This window comes from Gorilla gorilla, chromosome 4 (genome assembly GCF_029281585.2).
Source record: "Gorilla gorilla gorilla isolate KB3781 chromosome 4, NHGRI_mGorGor1-v2.1_pri, whole genome shotgun sequence".
NCBI lineage: Eukaryota > Metazoa > Chordata > Mammalia > Primates > Hominidae > Gorilla > Gorilla gorilla.
Window position 1 is genome coordinate 103,060,869 of NC_073228.2, and position 18,731 is coordinate 103,079,599.

General features: G+C 34.4%; 1 protein-coding gene across 2 annotated transcripts in view; it reads right to left on the bottom strand.

Moving 5' to 3' along the window:
* CHD1 (chromodomain helicase DNA binding protein 1) overlaps positions 1-18,731 on the bottom strand; it is a 74,208-nt gene that overhangs the window by 43,265 nt on the left and 12,212 nt on the right. For both annotated transcript variants that reach the window (XM_055387287.2, XM_031011276.3), the window contains exons 3-10: positions 6,796-6,997; positions 5,694-5,810; positions 4,802-4,866; positions 3,087-3,236; positions 2,716-2,987; positions 1,388-1,613; positions 572-672; positions 170-348 (exon numbers count right to left, since the gene is read on the bottom strand). In XM_055387287.2, the coding sequence (XP_055243262.2) occupies positions 170-348; positions 572-672; positions 1,388-1,613; positions 2,716-2,987; positions 3,087-3,236; positions 4,802-4,866; positions 5,694-5,810; positions 6,796-6,997 (1,312 nt within the window). The remainder of the gene's footprint in view (positions 1-169; positions 349-571; positions 673-1,387; positions 1,614-2,715; positions 2,988-3,086; positions 3,237-4,801; positions 4,867-5,693; positions 5,811-6,795; positions 6,998-18,731) is intronic.

The following is an 18,731-nucleotide window of genomic DNA, read 5'->3' on the forward strand; positions in this document are numbered from 1 at the left end:
AAAAAACACACAGCAATTGCAGAAGTTCACTTCCTGTAAGACCTATTAACCAAGAAATATTCTCCCTTAGTCTATCTGAAATCAGGATCCAACTCTTGTATTTAGGCTTGTAAATATTTATAATGCATAAATATATTTTTAATAATTTAAAATGTTAGACAATACTCACTTTGCAATCTTTAAAAGGAGTGGTTTTTGATTGGTTCCTGCTAAAATACTCATCAATGCATGCTTGAAACTTTTTGGAAATGAGAGCTCCATCTTCCCAGCTGCACTCTGAGTATGGAAGGCCCTGCCATTTGCAGTAATAATCAGGATAACCAGCTGCTGACTTTTGATTGGAATGAGCTGTGAGAGAATCAGGAATTTACTTATTTTTTTTTTCACATTTAATCATCAGATACATAATTCTTAGTAAAGGCTACAAAAGTAAAATTTAGCTATCTAGTTTACAATACTGTTTTACTAAGAGCAAGCTACTGTGTTTGATATGTAAGTGGCAAACTTACGACTTTTTTCAGATTATTTCAAGCATAAAAAGAAAGTTTAACCAGAATCATTTACCACTAACCAATTATACGTTCCACTATTTGATACTGTTTATGTAGATCATCTGTAAGTTCTTGCTGGCAATTATAATATTCCACATCTTCTGGAGAGGCATTTTTCAACCTGAAAAATTATTAATCCAGGAATAGACTTAAAAATCTCCCATAAATAACCTTTCACTCCCCCATCCCCAACACTATTTGTAGCACAAAATCTCCCATTTCGCCACTATGTGGGCCAAGTTTGAGTAATAAAGAAACTCAAACAGGAATAAAGCATCATTAATTTTTAACTAAAAATTTGTAATTTATAATGTATGAGACACACTCCATGTGACTGTTACCAAGGATAGGTTTAGATAGGTATACCCCTAGGAGTTTTACCTTGAGATGGAATAAAATCATCCCTCAGTACCTGCAGGGGATTGGTTCAGGATCCTCTACAGATACCAGAATCTGAGGATGCTCAAGTCCCTTATATGAAATGGCATGGTACCTAAAATATAACCCACACACATCCTCCCCCATACTTTAAATCATCTCTAGATGTTCTTATAATACCTAATTTTACATTTACAACGTAAATGCAGTGCAAATAGTTGTTACATTGTATTGTTTTTAATTTGTATTATTGTTGTTTTTTTTCCCTCCGAATACTTTCAATCCATGGTTGGTTGAAACCAAGGATAGAGAAACTGTGGACAAAGACAGCCAACTGTATTATAAAGTCTATAGTTATTTTAGGCTATCATTTAATGTTACTATGTATTCTTTATTAACATAAAGGCTTAGTAATCTTTGAACTATTAAAAAAAGTATATGATATACAGCATACTTACCATCTTTTTGTTTCCTGATCTTTTTTCTTATAATTATCCAATTTTTTCATTCCTCTAACATTCTGCTGCTTGAGGGTTTCTTCTGTCTCCCAAGTGTTGTGGATATGGGACCATCCTTTCCATTTAATTAAATACTGAATCTCTCCTGGTTCTTTGTTTTTTTCAAAGCCTGCATTTGGGTCACCATCTGCTTCAACTGCATAGATGGTTGTAGTAGCACCAGTAGCTGAAAACAAAAGCACAAGATCCTTCCATGTAATTAATTCTGTTGTAGGATTATATTTCAACTCAAAATTTCAACAATATGAGTACAAAAACATATACTCTTTTAAATAAAGTATTGGGGGTATAGAAACTTATGGGAAATTCTATTGCTCATAAATAAAACTGAGAATTTCAGAATTATCTAATATAATCCCCTCCTTTTTCAAATTAGAAAAAATAAAAAGACAGAGGTCCACCTGAGATCCCACAGCATTATTCTATAATTATCCACAATATATGAAACGTGGTCAGGTGGAGGCCCAGCACGGTGGCTCACACCTGTAATCCCAGCAATTTGGGAGGCCGAGGCGGGCGGATCACGAGGTCAGGAGATCAAGCCCTTCCTGGCTAACACGGTGAAACCCCATCTCTGCTAAAAATACAAAATATCAGCCAGGCATCCTGGCAGGCACCTGTAGTCCCAGCTACTCGGGAGGCTGAGGCAGGAGAATGGCGTGAACCTGGGAGGTGGAGCTTGCAGTGAGCTGAGACCGCGCCACTGCACTCCAGCCTGGGCAACAGAACGAGATTCTGTCACAAAAAAAAAAAAAGAAAAAAAGAAATGTGGTCAGGTGGTTATTAAGAAGGTACTCAGGCTAAGCAAAGTATGCTTTTATAAAACATAAGTAAAACAACAACAACAAAAAATCCACCCTCTTAGCTTTCAACATTGTAGAAAAATCTTAAATACTTTACCTTTTTTTTTTTTTTGAGATGGAGTTTCGCTCTGTCACCCAGGCTGGAGTGCAGTCGTGCAATCTCAGCTCACTGCAACCTCAGCCTCGTGGGTTCAAGCAACTCCCTTGCCTCGGCTTCCCAAGCAGCTGGGACTACAGGCGCGCACCACCTCACCTAGCTAATCTTTTCTATTTTTAGTAGAGACGGGGTTTTGCTACGTTGGCCAGGCTGGTCTAGAACTCCTGACCTCAGGTCTAGAACTCCTGATCCATCGGCCTCGGCCTCCGAAAGTACTGGGATTACAGGGGCGACCCACTGTGCCCAGCCCTCTACTCCTGTAAATATTATTTAAATAACCAAACAATAAATGGTTTTTTAAAAACTACCTCCTTTTCTCCCAATCCGACAATCCATAAATCTTTCTATGGTTTCAAATTCCTCTTCCTCAGGTTGAGGAACATCCTCTCCACAGACTTCCAGTAGGTCATCAGAATCTGTTTTCATTTCTTCATCCTCCTTATAGCTAACATTAACAGTTGCTTGGCGACGAGAACTTCTTTTATCGTTATCATAATCTTCTTCATCATCATCCTCCTCAGATGAATCAATCTGTCTCTTTTTTTGTCCAAGAATCTTCTTTCCATTTTTTGACTTAGATCTAGGAAAGTGCAAAGAGAAAAAAAAACAAGATTTGAGAAACTATATACAAAAAGAACAAATACTTTCCACAATTTTCAGCACCAAACTGAGACCATACCTATTTTGAGGTTTTCTGCTTTTGACTTTGTTTTTTGGCTCATAATCAGATTCTGTTTCATCACAACTGCTTTTATCTCTCTCTTCTTCAGATTCTGAATCTGAACCAGACTGAGATGGAGATCCTGACCCAGACATTTGCCAATCTTCACTGCAGACAAAATTTATAAAGTATTTTTATTTGTACTTATATGGCAAGTTTTATCCCTAATACAAAGATGATCAAATCAACCAAACTATATTCATTATCAAAAATACTGTTGCTTTTACTCATGCTAAAAATGAAATATTTATAAAACAAAAACACTCTGGAAAATATTCTTCATAGACTTCTCTCACAACTCTAGTTTTGCTAATCACTTAGTTATATGTCAGTGAACAGCAAATAAATGATATTTTAATTTTCATTACAGATGAAAATCTCATAAAATTATTCTACTTGCCCTCTCAAAAAAGAGATACTAATCCATGCCATTTTAATCCTCGAGAGGTTGTGATTTTGAAAAACACCTGTTTAAACTGATTTTTTAAATAGTGCACGTTCATTAAGAAACATAGAAAAATTAAAAAAAAAAAAAAGAGCAACAGTAGTACCATCTCAAATATTCAATCTGAGTACCTTACCTGTATTATTATTTTTAGTCTATTAAGTCTATTTCATTCCAATCAACATGTACAGAAAAATAATGGATGTTAATATTTTGCTATCATAAGAAGTTCAAATGAAAGGCACACATTGAATTCTTACAAATACACTATATCCTATTTCAGCTATGCTTCTGCTTCATTGCTCTGTATCTTTTGCACCAATTGTAACTATGATGAAGGCTACATAAACAAGCATATATGATAAAATCTGCTTATGATAAAAACATAGTAGAAGCAAATTTTTTACTTTGAGATCTTTTCAGGGCTTGCACACCGAAAAAAAGTCTCCGTTGTGTATTTTTATAACGGAAAAAAAAACTGGATGATCCAATATACATCTATTAATAGGAGGACCAGAGAGATTTGTAGAAAGAGAAAGGAAAAAAAATCCAAAGATAAATGATTGAATTTTCAGAATAAAAGATAGAACAGACTAATAAAAGATACAAATCTTCGCATTAAAAATGCATCAATCTTTTTTTGGGAAAAATAAGTAACAAATCTAATATGCAGAATATCAAAGGCAAATAGGAAAATAAAAGACAAGAAAATGGAATAATGTTTCCAAATCATTAAAATAAACATGGATTGAGAATCTGAAGTATTCTTAATACTTTCTGGGTCAAGATCTTTAGGAAATTACTGTGAGTTTCTAAAATGAGTTCTACGGTATGAAGTAAATTTCACATGCAGCTGAATAGTAAGGATAGCTATTAACATAATTATAAGAATCATCCAAAATCAGTCATCCTGTCATCCCTATACTCCTATATTCCCAAGTTATTAAGATTTTCTGATATTACAACTAAGGAGATCATTAGAGTTTAAAAATATACAGGAGGAGTTACAGGAGATAAAGAAATGGCATAATACCCTCAGGTGGTCACAGAAAGATAAATGTTAAAGATTTATCTTTAAATTGTGTAATGGTGTAAATTAACTTCATAAAATGCCATGAACTAAGAATTTAGAAGAGTCTCCTTTTGGCAACAATTTTCATAAAGAAAGAAATACGAAATAATCAGGATTTTTCTAAAATGAAGTAGTCAGTTGAACAAAATGACATACTCTTTATGCTTTTTCCTTTTGACCTCACTTGATGAGTCATCGGAATCTTCACTGCTAGAGGAATCCTGTAGAAAAGAAATAAAGTCAGTATCATCCACTAATGATTAGAATTTAACCATATTAAATTTTTATTTGCTATACTATTTAACATTCACTTTACGAATAACAGCACTTGTGAAGCCTTTTTTCAATGTAGTTTTATTTATGTTAACTAGCTGAAAGTAATAACATTTCCATTGCAAATTAATATAGCCAGTGAAATTAAGTAAACAGCAAAATGTCAGCACTTTCTATGAAACCTTAAAATCTACCCTCACTGGAGACCATTATTGTTGCCTAGTATAGCCAAAACAAGAAATCCTAGGTGCCAACATGCCAAATTTTGAATTTTTTCTTCACCATTACTTTTTGTTATAATTTTTCCTGAATGTTTTTGTGCAAACATACATGTATGCATGCTTGCACACACACAGAAACTACATTGTTTATAGTGGCCATCTACTCTTTCAAAAATATTATGTTGAGATTTATGTTATTATTTCGTACAAATATGATTTAATGATATAATATTCCTTCATTCATACATGTATATGCGTGTAGGTGCATATCACATTTAATTATTTCCCCCAGAGTTCACATTTAGTTTATTTCTAATTTTGCTGTGATGAGCAAATGCACACAAATGTCCCACTGCTTATTTTCGATTAATCCCTAAAATTGGAATTATTGGATAATGCAAAATCTGTATTTCAAGATTCTTGATATATACACTTAAAGTATTTCCTACTTATTCTTTCAAAGCACTTATTATTTTTAATAATTTCACAAATACTAGTTAACTGATTCAGCAGCATGACCACTTTTAAAATAATAGCTCATGATGAAAATGCACCTCTTCTGATCCGCTATTAGATGAGGCTTGATGTTGTTGTTGTTGCTGCTGCTGTTGCTGCTTCTTGAGGATTGCAGATCTCTGAACGGCCAGAATACTAGGACTAGATTTCCAAAACTATAATAGAAATATAAACCAGTGAATGAAGAAGTATTAAGAAAACTGCAAAAAAAGGTTAATTTATTGAAAAACTGTACCACCATCTTTACTGCTTCAAAGTAATAAAGACTATATTCCTTACCTATATGTAACACAATTATCATTGCAATAGTTAAATAAAATGCTGAACTTTAGTTATGTATAAAAAAAAATGGTGTGTTGAGTTCCACAGACAATATTAATCAATATCCTCTTGATGCTAAGAGTATTATTTGTATTAGTGCTACTCATAGTGTGGTTACCTATTTTATCAGTGTGAGGTGAAGAGGCTGAGTCAGAATATACATCAACCATGTCTCTAGGCACATTGTTTTAGCTCAGATTTTGGGGGGGGGCTGGTAGCAACATTTTTCTCTATGAAGGAAGCTGTGTGTCGATTCATATTCTGGCCCTCAAGCATCTTATCTCATCACAGACTGGTACTCTGAGTAACACTGTATACTACCACGAAGTATAGACAAGTTTTTGTATCTCTTGTAGTTTTTTTCAAACAGAATAGCCCCTTACCCTATTCCATCATTATCTTTGAGGAATCTGAGTTCCATTAAATTATTCTGCTAGTAGCAATAAAGTATCTCCTTTGAAGCTCTTGAAAGTAGAGATCATACACGGTAAGGTTAACAAGTAGACCTCACAATGTCTTAAATTTGTATCTATGACACAATGGATAGTTAAGAAACTCAATTTCTGCCTCAGAGGCAGAAAACGTTTTATTTGCCTGTGTGTAATTTACACTTTGTGTTTTCTAGTTCAAAAATGCATCTATTCCAAGCCAATCAGTCCACAGGTGTACCACCATGAATGTGAGAATCACTAAAAGTAAATTTTAATTTAAAATGTTGTCTTCTCTAAAAGCTAGATTAAGAATGGTATAAACCAATCCTCTAAATTTTCCCAAAGTAATACAAGCAATCTACCTTTCATTGGGTATTTTATTGATTACCTCAGCTCCATCAACTTTCGGTGGTTTTGCTTGAACTTTGTTTTCTCGGGAAGTGTCTGACTCAGACTCTGACTGACTGCCTGATTCAGATCCGGAGTCAGAGTCACTGCTACCTGACTGGCTACTGCTTCCATCACTACTGCTTCCAGAACTCGAACCAGATCCAGAGCCTGAAGCTGACCCAGAATCATCATCCGACTGGCTATAATTTGAAAATAAACAATTTCAAACAAAATTCATTAGGAATTTAATTTTTCTTAGACGTCAGCAGAAAGCCCCAAATCATTAAATTTTACTTCATACTTAATATTTCAACTATCTTTGGCCAAAAAAAAGAAAAAGGAATTGATTTAATCTATAGTAACAACTGCCATAGTTGATAATTTATACGTGATAGATTATTACATACTTGATAGATTTATGACATATTTTACAGATTTTTATGTCTAAAACATACGCAATAGGATTGTAATCTTCTTCTAAGACAATATGCAAAATCTACTAAGTACAAAATCCTGGGTTAGAAACTTTGAGAAGTCAAGAAGTTGAAGGCATGGTACCTACCTTTATAAAGCTCTAGCAATAATAAAGTAAGAAATGTGTGAAGAAAAGATTAAATGAGTTAAAAAAAATTCTTACAGTAACAGGCAGAAATTTATTTGTAGTTTCTGCTTGTTTTCAAGTTTCCATCTCTATCACTCCAGGAGAACATAATTTATTATAACTGAGCTATGATAAAATATAATTTATTTTAAAAAATCAGTAACACTGCTTGTCTGAGAAAATCACTTATTAATAAGTTCTTTGTGGATCTGTAGCAATAAATCTGAAATAGCAAATTCTCATATTTCCTAACGTGTATACACACACATAAAAAAGCAATTAACATTTCACAAACTATCCTTTTTTCCATTTCTAATTTTTAGTCCAAGATAGAGCAGAAATAGTCTGGACTAAACAGTTGATTATATAATTATCCCCAAGGTCATTTGTTTATATGTTGAAAACTAGGGCATTAAATTTCTGGTACATATGGTTGACTCCGCTTTTGATGTAATTTCATTTGGCTTTATGAGAAACCACAGGTAATACAGTTTACAGATATACAAGAAAATACAAGTTTCCTGTCCTCTTCTGTAATTTTCTAAAATGCCACCAGATGGAGGTATTACTCTAAGACAACACAGTAATTCTCTTTTTCCAGAGCAAGAATTTAATAATTTCTGCACGAGAACAGAGAAATAAAATTTTGCAGGAAGAATTTTGATTCTACAGGTGAGATATATAAATGCTTAAAGTATGAATAAGCATTGTTGTGTTTTTCAATCTAATGGAATAAATGTTGTATTCATAGAAACAGTAAATTAAAATTTGCTTCTTAAAGGCGTATGCTATGAAGATCATTTTTGCCATCATGTCTCCTCTCTGGTCACATAGTTTTGAGGTCCAAAAACAGCATATTAAATTTTAATTTTTAAGGCCATATTTTACTTGCATACGTTGCGAGAAATTTTAGCAAGGATATTAGAAGATTTTTTTTCCTGACATACAACTTTATTTTTCCCTTAACATAAAAGGTAAGCAAAATATTTCATTTACTCAATAAACTTTATTGAGAACTATCATGTGTTAGGCACTGGGGACAGACTGAGATGAGATGAAGTCTTTATCATCAAAAGAACTATTTAACCTTGAGACAGTCATATAAATGAATAAATATTATTATTTGCTATGTTTAAGACAACTGATTCCCATGTATGGGGAGCACTAAAGATATAACCAAGTTTGGTACAGTAGTCAGAAAACACTTAGAAGAAAGTGCTGTTAAATGAATTCTTCAGCAAAGAAATAAGAGTATCTCTTTCTTTTGAGGAATGTGAGTTCTATTAAATTATTCTGCTAGTAGCAATAAAGTATCTCCTCTGAAGATCTTGAAAGTAGAGATCATACACAGTAAGGTTAACAAGTAGACCTCATGATGTCTTAAATTTGTATCTATGACACAATGGATATTTATGAAACTCAATTTTTTCCCAGAATACCTAGCAGAGTGCCTCACACAGATGGGTGCTCAATAAATATGTGAACAGTAGACAGATGAATGATTAAATTGTGGGGGCTATTGTGGGCCTGTAATTTTTATTAGTCAGTCATTCCAGATGCATAGCTAGTAAAAACTGCTTGTTAACAAATCAAAATTCTTAAATGAATACAGAAATCTTTCCTTTCATATTCTTTAGGCAGTAGTACTGGCTGGAGATAAAAGCAACAGCCCGAGGCTATGCTACTCTAGTTGCACAGGTTTATTGTTAGAATGTCTTTACCTTGGGTATTAGAAATACTGAATAAAGTATTTATTTTATTGAGTTGTTCTTTAGTAGGATAAAGAATATGCAAAAAGAGCTGGGAGCGGTGGCTCATGCCTGTAATCCCAGCACTTTGGAAGGCAGAGAGGGGCGGATCACCTGAGGTCGGGAGTTCGAGACCAGTCTGACCAACATGGAGAAACCTCGTCTCTACTAAAAATACAAAACTGGCCGGGCGTGGTGGCGCATGCCTGTGATCCCAGCTACTTGGGAGGCTGAGGCAAGAGAATCACTTGAACCCTGGAGGCGGAGGTTGCGGTGAGCCAAGTTCATGCCATTGCACTCCAGCCTGGGCAACAAGAGCAAAACTCCATCTCAAAAAAAAAAAAAAAAAAAAAAAATGCAAAAAGAGTAAGGAATATCTTATTTACTGCTATAGAATGATCTAAGATACAGTTTAAGTGAAAAAAAGATACCAAATGTTTACAGAATGTTTCTTTTGCATAAGAAAGAAAAATATTTATATATATTTGCTTGTATTTTTTGAAAAGCAACAATGGCAGAATAACCCAACTAATTTGAAAATGATCGCCTAAAGAGAGAGGGAGGGAAGAGTAGAAGGAACAGCAATTGAAATGAGTCTTCAGTTTTGGAATTACGTAAATGTTTTACATGATTTTTTTAAAAAGAGATTTTTAAAAATGAAAGAAAAATATACATGGGGCCAGAAAAAAAATTAGACTTAAAACTTTGAGCTAAAATAGGTGAAAAGCCTCTCCCTAATAAAGTAATTTTATTTCCACCTACTGCTGCAAATGCTCCTTCTAAAATAAAAAGCTGATGGTGGCCTTTCTTTTTTGTCTTCTGTTCTATAACAAAGTTCAATAAACATCTATGAGACCTTTCAGGATCTCTCTCTAATTCTCCAATCTATTTTCAACTAGTTGCTCACTTAAATCCCTAAGTTCAAGCTATGGCAAGCTACATGTAATTCTCTGAAAGCCACTTCCTGCCTTTGTACCATTCCTTCTCTTTTCTTTTTATTATGTAATTTTTTGAGTCCCACCTCACAGCTACTCCTCCAGCAAATCTCTGCCAACTCTATCCCAACCCAATGTTAAATCAGGTTTACTTCCACAGCACTCCCAAAACTTCTGGAATATATACCTCTATCTTGGTTATGAGCAAACGATGTAATAATCACTGTAGTGTTTTTGTTTTCAGGTACCCTACCTAAGACCTTATGTTCCTTGAGCGCTGGGATTGCTTTTTGCTGCTCTTATGTCAAGCATTAAATGAAGAGTACAATGTTTCACGGATAGATGAATAACTAAATAAGTAAATCAAAGAGATATAGGGGACACAGTTTTACATATTTTATGTAAAACTCACAAATTTGGCTATTAAATCTCTGATCTCCAATTAATATTTTATTTTAGGTAATAACCAGTATTACTAATCTTTTATAAAACTGAAATATCTGTACAACACTTGAATTATCCTTAAAGTGTATTAAATCTCACCAGCACAACAGTATTAAAGTGGTAGGCAGATTGCTAAAAACACTGAATTCTTAATTCAGATAATACACCCACGGAATAAATAAATAAATAAATAAATAAACCCATTGAATTCTTTTCCTCAATTCACGAAAGAAAAACCACCATTAATAGGTACTGTGATAAAATTATAGTGTTTTCTTAGGGTAAATTAAGGAGAAATACCACATTTAAAAGATAAAATAGTAATTCAAATTAAAGTGTCTTTTCAAGTTTATTTTAATACACAATTTCAAATATAAACTATAGAGCAATATGATGAATTATCATCAATCTATCACCCAGCTCCACAATTAGTAACTCATACCAATCTTGATTCAACTAAGAAACTATTTGTAAACATTTGCAATACCAATATCTCTTAAAAGATCACTTCGTTAATATTAAAGATATTTAATATTATTAAACATTAAATTAAGTACACTGAATATTAAATATCCAATCAGGCTATCCCTTTAGTCTCATAATTGTTTCTTCCACTCTTCTGCTTTCCAGATTTTGCTAAGTGCACCCTTGTGTTATCATTTAACATATTTTTCTATCCCTTGTATTTCTTATAAACTGGCTATTATATCTAGAGGCTTGATCACATTCAAATTCAGTTCTTCTTGACAAGAATAGTTTATACGTGGTGTTGTGGACTTCTACCAGATGGCATTTAATGTTTTGTTGTTTTCTTTTGTGTGAGATTTAGTATAAATCTGTGGATTCAGGTACTGCCAGCCTTATCCATCCATTATAAAGCTCCCCATCACTTCATACCTAGTATTTTTAGCAGCCATTGATGATGATATGTCTTCCTCCATTAATAAGAGGCAGTAAAATGGTGACATCATTCATCAGTTACCCAAAACATCTTTTCTTCATTACACTTCTATAAAGAGAAACTTTCCCTCATCATATTTGTTAACTCTGAGGTATAGTTCATGAAGAAAAGGGGTTTTATTTCTTTTCCTTATTTACCAGTTTTCAAAATGAGTTAAATCGCCAGCATCCTTCAAAGTAGACCAATAATTTTTTAAGTCCCATTATGAACTCATGGATTTGAACTTATTTTATACATTTTAATCTACTGTCAGCATCCTTGTTGATTTCCAAACTCTCCCATCTTTTTCCAACAGGAAATCCTTTATTAGCTCTTAAGTCCTTCTGACAAGACCTGAAGTAGTCTTTGATAACCTGCCTGCCTTTCTAGTATGACAGGATGTACCAGGCTCATCTTGCGTATTTCTTGCCTGAGGCTATAACCCAGCCATTTTATCAAAAAGCCCTGCTATTTATAATAAATTAGAAACTAAGTTGCAATTTAAGTACTAGGTGAACCTATTACTACTGGACTGGTTGCCTTATTTAGGATGTTTCAATGGAATGAGCTAGGATGTGTGTATTTTTAGAGAAACTACATTAAGAATTCATGTAATTCAAATTCAAAACTGCAAGCTTTTTACTTCCATTGTATGTTCATGTCATCACTCGGGTTGAGTTGGTTGCAAATGGCACTATTTATTTGCTTTATTTCATTTTTAATAGTTTCAAAATAATACCATTATCATAAACAATATGATTATTAAAGTTAAGATGACTACGCAATTCTTTTTGTTTTCAGGAATACTCACTTCTACAGTCTAATAACTGCTATAAAGTCAGGTAAAATAATTTATCTCTGTGTGACCACCAATTTGGCACAGTTAGGACCATCTGCTTTTTTAAATAGAGACTGCTTTCTTACTAATTTTGATTTTATGTTGCTTTATTTACTTGGATCCAACTTCGGAGCTACAGAACAAGCTATGGTCAGATCCTCTACACTATGTCCTCTCTTCCCCTATAGTAACCATTCAAAAATTTTTTATTTTCCTCTTTTTTAACATGAGCAAATTACGAATGTTTATATTCCCCTTTCACAAATAATCATTAACATATTTTACACTCTTAAATAAATGGTAGCAGATTATATACACATTATATCCTGGAGATCATTCTGCTGTAGTGGACATATTATTCTTTGTGAAACTGCATATACTCCATTTTGTAGATGCACCATAGTTTCATGTGCCTCAAGGATGTACATGTTGTTTTCAGTTCTCTGATTCTACAAATAGTGATACAAAAAAAATTGGCCCTCGGCAGATATCTTTTTTATTTATGACAGTGTGTATTTTGATGTGCTATTTATCAACCAATGTAAACTCATCCTCTCTGAAGTTTTAAATTTACAATCACCTAGCACCTAGATCCTGACTTCTAAATACTACTGCACACTTAAATAAACTACAGCTCCTCTGAGAAATGGCAGGCTCTAAGGCTGCAATAGGGAAGATACAAGATGAGTCTAACAACCTTCCTGTGCTAAAATGAAAAAAAAAAAAAAAATATATATATATATATATATGGAGGCATGTCAAAAAGGACAGAGGAAAAACAAAAGGACATGAGAGCCCACTTGAAGGGGCTTCCATTGACCAAATCTGATTTGAGCATAAAAATAAAGACAGTTAAGGATCACCGCTCAGTAAATAAAACAGGAACCCTTGAGTCTGTGCTGATGACAGAAACAGACACACAGAGGAGGGCTCTGATAGAGCTCTGAATGTCAACTGGTAAGGATATTAGTCTTAGAAAACCATAATTATGCAATCATCACAGAAAATGCTGGTTTGGGCAAAAAATCATCAATGGATACTACATCTAGGGGGAGTTTGCTGAGTAGGATAATTTACATAGACTCAAAGTGTCTTCTCACAAATTGCTTCTTAGCTGTAACAGATGAATTAGAAATCACAGTGGAGAAACCGGACACCATGTCCTGGTGATTGAATGTAGCATCACTAATAGGGACAGACAAACAATGTGAGCTCCAGCTGTGAAACACTTTAGAAGATATATCATTACCAACACGGTTCTCCAGCCAGGTACGCAGAGTAAGGAATGCATAACTTGGATCTAATGATAAGTGAATACCAGAAAAACCCAAATTGAGAAATATATTCTATAAAATAACTAGCTTATAGTCTTTCAAAATGCCAATGTCATGAAAGACAAAGAAAGAGGAACTGTCCAGAATGAAGGAGATTAAAGAGATACGACAGTCAAATGCAATATGTAATCTCTGTACGGAATGATGATTGACCAAACTTGAATGCAGACTGAGAATTTAAGTACTCTTAAATCAGTGTAAATTTTCCTGAACTTAATAAACAATATAGGCCTTGAGTAAAAGAATACTTTTTTTATTCTAAAATACATACTGACTGTTACAGAGAATGGTCTAAAAGAAAAAAAAATTAAAAAATACATACTGAAGTGTAAGAGGTGTGATTTCTGCAACCTACTATATCACAAGTTTTCTTTATTAACATCCAAGATTGTGAAATCTTCTTTGCAGGTAGTGAAAATGTACAATGATGGAAAAATTTAAAAGCCACAGAAGTGAACATAACAGGCAAGTAAACATTCAATGTATGAAAAATGAAAATACAATTATCTAATGTATAATGTGTCAATAAATTGGCCAAACTAGGCCAACAGAAATAAAATAACTTAACAAAACTTTTAAAAAAAATCTGAAAAGATAAAAATGAACATTAAAGAAGGCAAATGTCAAACTGGGCACGGTGGCTCACACCTACAACCCAGCACTTTGTGGGAGGATGAAGCAGGTGGATCATTTGAGGCCAGAAGTTCAAGACGAGCCTGCCCAACATGGTGAGACCCCATCTCTACTAAAAATACAAAAATTAGCCAGGTGTGGTGGCACATGCTTGTGTTCCCAGCTACTCAGGAGGCTGAGGCACGGGAATCACTAGAACCCAGGAGGCAGAGGTTGCAGTGAGCCAAGATTGAGCCATGGTACTCCATCCCGAGCGACAAGGCAAGACTCTGTCTCAAAAAAATGAAATAAAATAAAATAAAGAAAGCAAAGTCAAATGTATACAAAAGTCACCTCGGCAAGTGCTAGTAGCACTAGAGAAGAGACTGTTTACTTGTATTTCAACATTATACGTAAATTAGACAGCTTATACCAAAGCCTTAGATCTTTTATTTTCAATTATATTAAATAACATATATACATTTATTTACTTCTGTCCTTAGCACATAAAGATTTTCTTTCTTGTATATATAATTTCCCTACTTTTTCTTTCCTTTATTTTTTTAACCTGTTAATAGTGATTAGCTGAATTAGATTCCAGTTGGGGGTGCTGGGGAAACCCTGATAGAAGGTAAACTAATTTTCCACACAATTATAATGGAGGATTGTGTGCTTGACAAAGAGAGCTATAAATAAACAAATCAAAGAATTTTATTTACTAAAGAATACAGGATAGTGCACTAAATTCTCATCCTATGCCTCTTGTTCCCTTCCACCTATAGCTACTGCTTAAGTGTCAATGTCATTCGAAAGAGCTTCTTGCTAGGCATGGTGGCTCACACCTGTAATCCCAACACTTTGGAAAGCTGAGGCGGGAAGATCACTTGAGGCCAGGAGTTCGAGATCAGCCTGGACAACATAATGAGATCCCATCTCTACAAAAAAAATATATAAACTTAGCTGGGGGAGGTGGCATATGCCTTCAGTCCTAGCTACTCAGGAGGCTGAGGGAGGAGGATCCCTTAAACCCAGGGGTTCGAGGCTGCAATGAGCTATCAACTGTGCCACTGCACTATAGCCTGGACAAGAGCCAGACCCTAACTCTTAAAAAAAGGGGAGGCAGCCTTCTTTTAGGGAATTCTTGAAAGAATTTTTGGACGCACACTTCCCCCATAGGGTAAATTTGGGACTAACTTGATGTTCTGAAGTTCAACCATAAATTATTTTCCTCTAGCTCTCTAGCCCTTTCTTCTCCTTCTAGTTGTATTTATATCTGTACACTGGTTAGATGAGCCTCAGGTTTCTGCCACATAGAACTAATTATTTAATTATTTAATAAAAAAAGGAAAAGATGTTATTAGTTGGTGCTATGTGCCAGATATTAGGTTCTTATTTAATCCTTTTATTTTCATAATACAAATACATTCAAACTCAGTGAAGGCTGTGTAAACAAATGCCAACACTGTAATAACAAGTGTACAAATTACGAATATATATGGAGAACTGAAAGGAAGTTCAGAAAAAAGCCACTCATTTCTTAGGATGAGAGTAGTAGTTTTTTTTTTTTTTTAAATTCCTTAATGTTTGTGGCAGAAAATGTGCCCCTCCCTATCCACCCAGTATCTTGTTTGTCCTCTAGTATTAACAACCATCCCCCCAGTTTAGGTTGACACATGCCCACCCAGCTAAAGATTATCTTTCTCAGCATCTTCTACAGCTCAGTGTAGTCATGTGAGTAGGTTCTGGCCAATGAGATACAACTAGAAGTGATGGTGATGTGTGATTTCTACATCATAGCCTTAAAAATGAAGTGGCTTGCCTAAATCCTCCCCCTTTGCATCTTCTCCCTGCTAGCTGAAAAGGGCAACCACTAGTATTGGAAGCCATACATTAAGAAGAGTAAGGCTGTCCAAAGGTTTGAACTCCCTTACCTAGGAGTGAAAGAGAAGTAGTTATATTTAAGCCCCTGTGTTTTTAGTTCTCTAATATAGTACCCTGTTTCTCTAGCTAACACACTGTACTAACATTTGTGAAATAAACATTTTGGAAAGAACAGGTTTTATACATACACAATTTTAACTCACCTGCTCATCTCTTCAACTAATGAGTATTGAGCTAGAGTTTCTATTGGGAACAAAATGCCATAAAAAAAAAAATACCTTATGTGAAAGTAAAAAGATAAAATACAACTGGTCCGATTCCTGATTGAGGAACTGGAAATGGGGGAAATGCAATTACATGTATGGTTTTATAGGGAGTGATTTCAGAATTCAGCAACAGTATCTTTCTCCATACTTTTCCCTCTGTCTGGAGAATGCTTTCTCTCCAAAGCAATCAATAAAACTTTTCACTCTTCAAGACTATTAAAAAATAAGACTATTCAAAACTATGTCCTTTAGGTAGCCATTCCCTGGTTTCCCCAGGCACAGATCATTGCTCTAGCTCATGTTCCCACAATACTTTGCTCATGTTACTAATAATTCCTTCACAATATTACAATTATTTTTATACATATATCTCTCTCCTAACTAGGTCTTGAAGATCATTAAGTCAGGACCTTTATTTTAGTTATTTTATAGACCACTGTCCACTTTAGCATGACTGTAGAAACAATCTGGAAAGTAGTAGGTAATGACTAAATGCTAAACATTAACAACAACAACAAAAAAACAATTAGTGGCCAAAGTCAAGCAACGGCTTTCAAACTTTTTGGACCATGACCTATATAATACATTTTACATCATGATGAAGTATACACACATAAATACAAATAAAAAGTTTGATGAAATAGTACAAATAAAAACTATAAAAGGTTTCAGAAAACCGGGAAAACATCTTCTCATTTGTACAACTCTGAAAACCAGGTAGTTCCACTGCTTTGTTAAGCACTGACCAGCAAAACAACAGTTCCTTTCAGCATTCTAAACTATCAATGCAAGACAAAACTGTATTATAAACTCTGCTTAAAGTACAATATGATTCTATCTCCTTAAAGTTTCTAACTGAAGAAATTTAAAACTGCTAAAAGTGGAGAGATACTAGGAAGAGTAACTTTTAACATGACTAATTTCAAAGATGATTACTTAGTTGTGTTGAACCCAGGATAAACTCAAAAGTAAATATTTTCTAGTAAGCAGAGAATGAGCAGATGAGAAATAAGGGCTATGGATATATACATTGAAAAGTCACTGAAAAATAGTTTCCTAACATACATCTAAAATTTATTATAGTATCAATTACATGAATGAAAATCTCTAATTCTCTAATGTATAGTTACAACAACAAGGCAAACCTTAATGACTTTTTTCAGGCAGAAGTCTAACACACAGAGAAATTATGTTTCCAAAAAATCAAGTGAGGTGGGAGAGGGTAACAGGAGTTAAGAGATTAAATTAGATTGGCTATGAAATAAAATATGTTGAAGCTATGTGGTGTGTACATGGGGCTCATTTTACTACTGTCACTACTTTAATATAAACTTCAAATTATTCATAATAATATTTAAGTTAACACAAATAATGCCTACATTAAAAAGTTCAATTTTGGCTGGGCGCGGTGGCTCACACCCAAAATCCCAGCACTTTAGGAGGCTGAGGTGGGTCGATCACCTGAGGTCAGGAGTTCAAGAGCAGTCCAATCAACATGGTGAAACCCTGTCCTAACTAAATACAAAAAATTAGCCAGGCATGGTGGCACATGCCTGTAATCCCAGCTACTTGGGAGGCTGAGGCACGAGAATCGCTTGAACCCAGGAGGTGGAAGTTCCAGTGAGCCAAGACTGTGCCACTGCACTCCAGCCTAGGCAACAAGAGCAAAACTCCATCTTAAAAAATAAATGAATAAAAGTTCAATTTTAAAGAGATTATTGATATTTAGTTTGCTTTTTAAAAAAGGTTTTGGCAGGTGTGGTGGCCCACGCCTGTAATCCCAGCACTTTGGGAGGCCAAGGCAGGCGGACCACCTGAGTTCAGGAGTTTGAGACCAGCCTGACCACCATGGAGAAATCCTGTTTCTACTAAAAATACAAAATTAGCCAGGTGTGGTAGTGCATGCCTGTAGTCCCAGCTACTCGGGAGGCTGAGGCAAGAGAATCGCTTGAACCCGGGAGGCGGAGGTTGTGGTGAGCCGAGATTGCACCATTGCACTCCAGCCTGGGCAACAAGAGTGAAACTCCGTCTCAAAAAAAAAAAAAAAAAAAGGTTTAAAAATATTTATATGCTTTTAAATTACTTTAATGAATACTGCCACAAAAAATGAAGTTACCAGCAATATATAATTTTAAACAAAATTATTTGTTATGTGGCATTTCATCTGTCTGCATATACCTATGGGTGTGTACTGCACCTAAGAAAAAACTGCTTTTATTGTGAGTCATTTGGTTAAAAAATGTGAAATAAACAATGTAGTATGGATCAGATGCTAGGGTGGACACTGGGTTAATCCTTCACTATAAAATACATTCTAAAACTGGAATAGATAAAA